Here is a 7,364-nt window from a genome sequence, read left to right on the forward strand (position 1 = left end):
CTCAACAGGTGCTTCATCTTCCTCCCTAGCTTTCTAGCTTTAGGGGGCTTCCTCTTAAAATCTTTTTTCTGACAAGTAATTTGGCCTTCTTCCTTAGGTCCCATCTCTACCTTTGGTATTCTCTTTCAAGCCTCATTTTGACTATGTTGAATCTCTCCTTCAACTCATAAATCTCCTTTTCAATTTCTTCTTTACTCATGCCATTTTCCTTGGCATGCTTCTCCCTTTTGTTATGGCCTCTCTTTGAATTATGTCCATCAGTAGCCATCTTCTTTCCTCCTTTCTTGTGAGCTTTCTCTTGCTCATTGTGAGCTACACTCAAGCCCCTTTAACAATTCTTCTCCATCACTTGTTACCCAATATCTCACCCACTTCACCTCAACCTAGGCTTTTGGTATTCCTCTGGTTCCCTCCTCTGGAACCCACTTGAGCATGCTCTGGTCTTCTATGGCTTCTACACTTTTCTCACCTTTTGAGAACTCCACTTGTTCTCTTCTCTTTGAGGACCTCAGCTAGAAACCTTCTATGTTTTGTTTTGTAGCCTATTTGTCGTAAGTTTCTTGCCATACACTTTAAGAACTTTATTGGTCCTCTGTTACCACTCCTTCTACTATTACCACTGTAAGGATTAACTCCTTGTATACATTTAAAAAAAAATACAAACCAGTTACCTACTAGTTCCTTAACCTCTGAGGTCTCAATATCTCAGTTCTTCCTAGCTCTACACTTGGTTGGTACTTCTTCAATATGCTCCAATCTTGTATTCCGTTCTCAATCTCTTTCTCTCCTCACTTTTTTTCTTAGGTTCCTCTTGCCCAAAATTTTCTTGGTTTCTTTGTCTCAACTTTGATGTCTCTTCTTCACGAGCAATCTTATAAATCTTTTTGGTTCATTGCAGAAACCTCCTCAATCACTTGTCAATCCCCAAGAGCATCAATATTGCTCTAGTACCACTTAATGCATACCTTTTGGCTACTCTCATATTTCCATCATTCAACGTAGTCCATCTCATTCATTCACCTTCCCATTTTTGGCTCTTCCGGTCCCTTTTTCTAGCAGCCTTAACTGTGGAACCTTACGTTATGACCCACTAGTCAATTGCTCTATTCCTTTGACCTTTGACATAACAAACAATCTTGATTTTCCCAGATTTTCCACAAGTTCTTTCTCACAGTGACTATACTCGCCCCTGTCTTGCGTTCTAAACCTCCCTACTACCTTCAACACAACCACCCTTAATAAATATCTTCGCATAACCCACTTAGTTGTTCTAGGTCACTAGACAGTTCTCAACCTCCTTAGTTGAAGATTTGTTCCCACTGTGCCTTGAAACCTCACAGAATCTGTGTGTAATAATTCTCCCAGGCCAAACTTGAAGTCAACACACACACCTGTCTCCTGGTATTTGAAAGCACTCAATCTCAATAATAAAGGTGCTTAGGCCTAACTTTACTCATATTACACTTGAGGTACTTGAAGCGGCAGCAGCTCTCTTCTCAAGCGGTATGTGTTCTAGTTCTCAAGTGTAATATGAGTAAATTTAGAATGTACTGCCGTTTGACAATACTTGTAAGCACTTTGAAGCAAATGTGGCCTGAATGCTGTTTGAAACTGGAGATACTGATGACCTCAATGATGTGAAAAATTGGAGATACCGTATGGCCTCAATGGTGTTTGTAATCAAAATCTGGATTGAACACAGTGTCTGTATAGACTGTTGTATAGACTGTAGTCTAATTATGTATAGACTGTTGGTCTTAAGAGCATGTGATCATTGATCAAGCCATCATGACCCATGGCAGCTTTGAAGGGATAAAAGGAAGACGTGTTGAAGCCAATGCTGCCAATGGAGTTTGATTCTTGAATATCATGGAGATTAAGAAGAATTATGTTCCATGCTCAAGGTTAATTACAGTAACGTTTTATGTGCTTACTCTACAAATGAATTTGAACAAGTTTTTCATGGAAACCTTTCGAAAAGAGAAAAAAGACCTTGCATTATAGTTTATTGGTGGATTCCTATATTTTCTTGGTTGTTGTTACATGTTGACTATTGGAAGATCTGTTTATATTACTGAGAATCTTTCACCTGAAAATGGAGCAGTAAAGGACATATTAACTGTTATACGCTTTTGATTTTTCTGCCTTTGAGAACCTTGTGAGTTGTATGTCATTGAAGGGTGACTTGGTTTGAATAGTTAGCTTTGGAGAGTAGTTAGAGGAAGAAATAACTCAAACCCAAACTCAACAATGGAATTTTTATCAATGTGTCCATTCCAATAGATTATTATTCTAAATCTGGATGATGTGGCAACAATAATTATATATTTTTTGGAATGTACCTCAGTGAATGATCACCTTTTGTAATATTTTAAGTGCCGCTACATAGAGATGTTATTTCTATGCTTAATTAATTGCATTGATGTGCCATAGAGCAATGCAATGCATCTGGATACTTGAAGTCTTGGAATTGCAGAGCAGCATTTGCTTGATTCCTTGGTAGCTGTTTGAAGATCCTAACCAAACTGATGTTTCTTTCAGAATTGTGGTTCTTTGTCATAGTAGTATAGTACGCTGTTCCTGAGATTACCTTTGGTTCTGTTCTGAGATCTGTAGAGAATTGTTGAGCAAGGGGGAGGATAGCTTCATCTTAAAGCATCCCTCTACCCAACGTTAAGCTTGATGGGAAGAATTATCCTATCTTCAAGTGAAGGGTGCTAAACATATAATTGAAGAATTGATTGTTAAGACTTGTGGAGGGTAAGAAGACAAATTGCACTGTTGCTAAAGAATTAGTAAAGCTATAAGACAAATTGCATTGTTATATAGAGTGTCTATACAACAGTCTATATATTACAACTAAGTACAATGAGTCTCTCTTTGTGGTTAATTGTACTATACCTTGGGTGCCAACATTCATAATTCTTGTTGTTGAACCAAGCTCTCCAGTTGCAGCAATAAGCTCGACACCTTTGTCTTATTGATTGCATTCTTTGAACAATGTTACTCAAGCCAATCCTTAAACCTTGGATTGATCAACCGATCTCTAAAGAACATTGCATCATGATGTTGTTCATCCCCTCTTCTACAATTTCTCTCTTATAGATGCATTCTTTGATTGTTCAAGGCCTCCTCCTTAATGACATTTGAGGGATAATTTTGCCTCCTTCCTTGTCTTAACATAAACTTGGTTTTGTTATCCATCTTTCACATGGCTGCTAGGATCCATGGTCACTTCTGAAAATTGCTTGCAAGGTTATCTTGGCTTCATTATGCATTGTTTTTTCCTTTTGGAAACTCATCCTTCCTTGAGGATTGTCTAGCATCTACTACCTCAATTTGGATTTCTTGGATCAATTTAGTGCTCTCGTTCTCCTTTTGGACCAGTTGTCCATTCTCCTCACATGCAAAGCATGCATTCACATAAAATTCACCAATTTTAAAAATAAAAGGTTACCTGGCCTCTTCTGATGCCTCCAACATCAAATTTTGTCTTCCTTCCATGCTTTATGAAGGTACTCCTTCTCTTTCTTCTATTCTTATGACAACTATGAATGATTGTCCCTCTTGAAAATCCTTATCATCTGCATCTATACACATAGCATCAGTATCATAATCACCAAGCTCTTTAGCCCCATATGGTATATATGTTACGAGCACTTCTAGCTAACCTCCCATGAGACTTTCATTTATTGTCTCATCGACATCCTCTTTGTGTATCTCCCTCTACTGTTATGATGCTTTTTCCACCATATCTTCTATCAACAAATCCATATGTTGATTTGAACTCTTTATGCAGTCCATGAGACTCTCTGATAGTCTCTCTTCAACATCTTCCTCATCATCAAGGACTATTCCCTGCTCTGGTTCAAAATAGTGAACTAATTCAACTTTAGGCTCAACAGGTGCTTCATCTTCCTCCCTAGCTTTCTAGCTTTAGGGGTCTTCCTCTTAAAATCTTTTTTCTGACAAGTAATTTGGCCTTCTTCCTTAGGTCCCATCTCTACCTTTGGTATTCTCTTTCAAGCCTCATTTTGACTATGTTGAATCTCTCCTTCAACTCATAAATCTCCTTTTCAATTTCTTCTTTACTCATGCCATTTTCCTTGGCATGCTTCTCCCTTTTGTTATGGCATCCATGAGAACTGGTTAGTAGTGGGTAGTTCTTAACCAAAAGGTTCCCAAAAGGGCGACTTCGGGACTGATTACAGAGAAAGGAGAATCAGTACCTGGATGGCCCCTCTTACGTGGAGCCGATTCACTGACCAAGCTTCCTACTCCACAGTCTACATCAAAACAAACATCTGTAGTTGAATGGGCACTACAGTTGCCAAATAGGCTTACACAGGCAACTGGAGAGCTTCATTTGAAAGGACAGATTATGCAGAAGGTTTGCAACTATGAACATGAAGCTCGGTCTTCAAATGAGGTAGCACCAATTGAAGCATGCTCTAAAGAAGAAGGGTTTCCTTGCAGTCAGCAGAATGATTCTGATCGAGAAGAAAATTGTTTGGCAAGGAGATTAGAGTTCCTTTGTCAAAGTAAAACCTGCAGGCATTTTACATATCAGGAGTTGCAATCTGCTACTTCTGGTTTTTCAACAGGTTGCATTTGTAGTTTTCCTCATGGAGTTTTTCATTTCTGTGCTTCTGTTTTGAATGGGAAATTTCCCTTGAAATGTATATTAACCTTGTGAACTCAATTCAATTATGTAACATCCTTATTCTTGCAGGGAATTTTATAGGAAGAGGAGGCTGCAGTAAGGTGTACAGAGGATTTCTTCCTGATGGACAATCGGTGGCAGTGAAAATCTTGAATTCATCATCCAAAACAGAGCAAGAGCTTCTTTCTGAAGTTGAGATTCTTACTCTATTGAAGCACAACCATGTCATTACACTTATCGGTTACTGTGCAGAAGGCCTTAACCGCCTTCTGGTGTATAATTTTGTATCCAGAGGAAACCTTGAAGAGAATCTCCATGGTATATACTCAATAGTATTGCATTTTAAGAATCATGAAATCATGTAGAAATATTAAGCAGTAGTACGTTTTAAGCATCATAGTGTTATGTATTGTATGGCAGGGTCTTTCATTTTCTCTTTTCTGAGATTTGATTATAGTCCTAGCTATTGACTATGTATATATTTTTCAGGAGGAGAGGAAAAGCCAATACTTCCTTGGAAAGTGCGATTAAAAGTGGCTGTAGGAGTTGCTGAAGCATTAGATTACTTGCATAATGGCTTTTCTCAATCTGTCATTCATGGAGATGTAAAGTCTTCCAATATCTTGCTTTTTGAAGAGTTTGAACCACAGGTATAAATCTTTTTACTGCAAGAAGAATCAAGACTAAATTGCACAATTCAGTATTTGAAGAGATCTTAGTGATCTAGACTTGTAAACTGAAACTTGGAATTCTGCACTAATGAAAAATTTCAACAGAATTAATGTGCGTGTTATTATAATAGTTGTCATATTTTGGGCTAGCAAGGTGGGCACCAACATCTTCATATATCACTTGCAGCGATGTTTTAGGAACATTTGGGTATGTAAGCATCTTCCCAGTTTCGATTGGCCATTTTCAGATTAAAGCTATCCAATTTGTAAATTCACTAATTGTGATTGTAGTTTGACAGGTATCTTTCTCCAGAATACTTTGTTTATGGAAAGGTTAATGAGAAGACGGATGTGTATGCATTTGGTGTGGTCCTTCTTGAGCTAATAACTGGAAGGAAGCCAATTGATACAGCAAGTCCCAAGGGTCAAGAAAGCCTGATTATGTGGGTAAGTCCTGGTTTTTACAGTTGACTCTCTTCTTCATGTTTATTTATATTGATTATCCTTATTAGGGGCTCATGTTTAACCTTCTGTAAATGTTGAAACCAGGCAAGACCACTCTTACAGGATGGGAATATGGAAAGTCTTGCTGACAAATGTTTGCAAAATGTTTATGATACAAATGAAATGCATAGAATGATGCTTGCTGCTACGCTTTGTCTAAGGGAAACATCTCATTACCGTCCTTGCATGAGCCGAGTAATTTATCTTCCTCTATTCATTTCTATATGCTTCAGGGGCTTGTTTTTACTACCTCGTGTGTTTTTTGAGGGTATTCTTTACCTGCAAAAATTACTTTAGGGTGCAATTTCTCTTACATTTTCTTTTAGCTATAAAACACTCTATGTTAACCACATCTGTTCATCTCTGCTTACTCTTTAATACCAAGATATGATTAATGGCAGATTTTAAAACTACTACAAGGAGAAGATGAGAGGACTGACTGGGCGTGGTGCCAGAATACAATGATCAAGGATATGGATACTTCAGATGAGGATGACATTGTAGAAAATCAGGGGGGGCATGATATACAAACCCATCTCACCCTTGCCATGCTTGGGGTGGATGATGATACGGTATCACTTAGTAGCACAGATCATAGTGTGGGCATTTTGCCAACAAACAATTCTTTGGAAGATTACGGACTGCGCCGATGTAGCAATTCATCAAGCTTTTAATTCAAGATTAAAAGAAGTGAGTTTTGTTGCCAGCAATACATTTGTTTATGGTTGCTTTATAAGTTTCCCATGGCCACAGTGGTTTCATATTCTTATATGGCCAGGAATGTGACGTATTATGCTAGACCTCAAAGAATAGATAAGGTTGTATGAAAACTAGGGGATTGAACAATAACATTGACTTCGTTAAAGCATTCCTTGAAGTTAGAAGCAAGCTCATGGGCGGAAAGGAAGATCAAGATGTCAGTACTCCATTATCTTGGTTGCAGATCTGAGCAATGTTTGACTAGTTGGCATCTTTTGTTCGCATGCTGATTTTTTCAGTGTCGTGTCCACATTTCTACTTTTTACTGTCAATCTCATGTAAATAGTGAAAATGGATCTACGGTGTTCATTACACTGCTCTGGGTAGACAAGTACCAAGAAGAGTAACTTTTTGGTAATGCTACTATATTGTCAATTCAGAAGTGGTGGAGAGAACCGTAGAAAGAACTACCCACTACTAACCAGTTCTCATGGATGCCAGGTTGATTGATCAAATGGATCAAATGTGCTGAAGCTTGAGATCCTTCTTTGATGCGCCATAAGGGCCATGCCTGATGCGTTTTTGGTCTAACAAAAGGACCAAGGGTTCAAATAGTTAATGGTTAGCATTCACCAACTATTAAAACAGAGTAGCCATGTCTAATTTTCAAATTTCATTTATAACACTAGCAATTTTTATTGCATAATATCAGGAATGAACAGATGCAGGGTTTTCAAGATTCAGGTTGAATATCACAGAAGACAATGCAAAGGTGTACCGGTGAATACTATGGTATTAATGAGAATCAAAAGTTAAAAGCTACACAG

At 38.0% G+C, this 7,364-nt stretch overlaps 1 protein-coding gene across 1 annotated transcript; it reads left to right on the forward strand.

The window, feature by feature from the left end:
* Positions 1 to 3,933: 3,933 nt before the first annotated feature.
* LOC149233053 (protein kinase STUNTED-like) lies at positions 3,934 to 6,645 on the forward strand. The gene is made up of 6 exons (XM_089382083.1): positions 3,934 to 4,604; positions 4,733 to 4,981; positions 5,153 to 5,313; positions 5,626 to 5,781; positions 5,884 to 6,033; positions 6,240 to 6,645. Exons 1-6 carry the CDS (start codon positions 4,382 to 4,384, stop codon positions 6,510 to 6,512), a joined length of 1,212 nt encoding a protein of 403 aa, XP_089238209.1. The 5' UTR covers positions 3,934 to 4,381; the 3' UTR covers positions 6,513 to 6,645.
* The last annotated feature ends 719 nt before the right edge of the window (positions 6,646 to 7,364 follow it).

The sequence above is a fragment of the Pinus tabuliformis genome, chromosome J, assembly GCF_031772625.1.
Source record: "Pinus tabuliformis cultivar Carrire ecotype Pingquan chromosome J, CPIR1, whole genome shotgun sequence".
In the NCBI taxonomy this organism is placed as follows: Eukaryota; Viridiplantae; Streptophyta; class Pinopsida; order Pinales; family Pinaceae; genus Pinus; species Pinus tabuliformis.

Coding starts and splice junctions, on each gene's coding strand:
- LOC149233053 (XM_089382083.1), top strand. CDS start 4,382: ATGCAGAAGGTTTGCAACTATGAACATGAAGCTCGGTCTTCAAATGAG. Junction 4,982..5,152: donor CCTTGAAGAGAATCTCCATG/GTATATACTCAA, acceptor TATATTTTTCAG/GAGGAGAGGAAAAGCCAATA. Junction 6,034..6,239: donor ACCGTCCTTGCATGAGCCGA/GTAATTTATCTT, acceptor GATTAATGGCAG/ATTTTAAAACTACTACAAGG.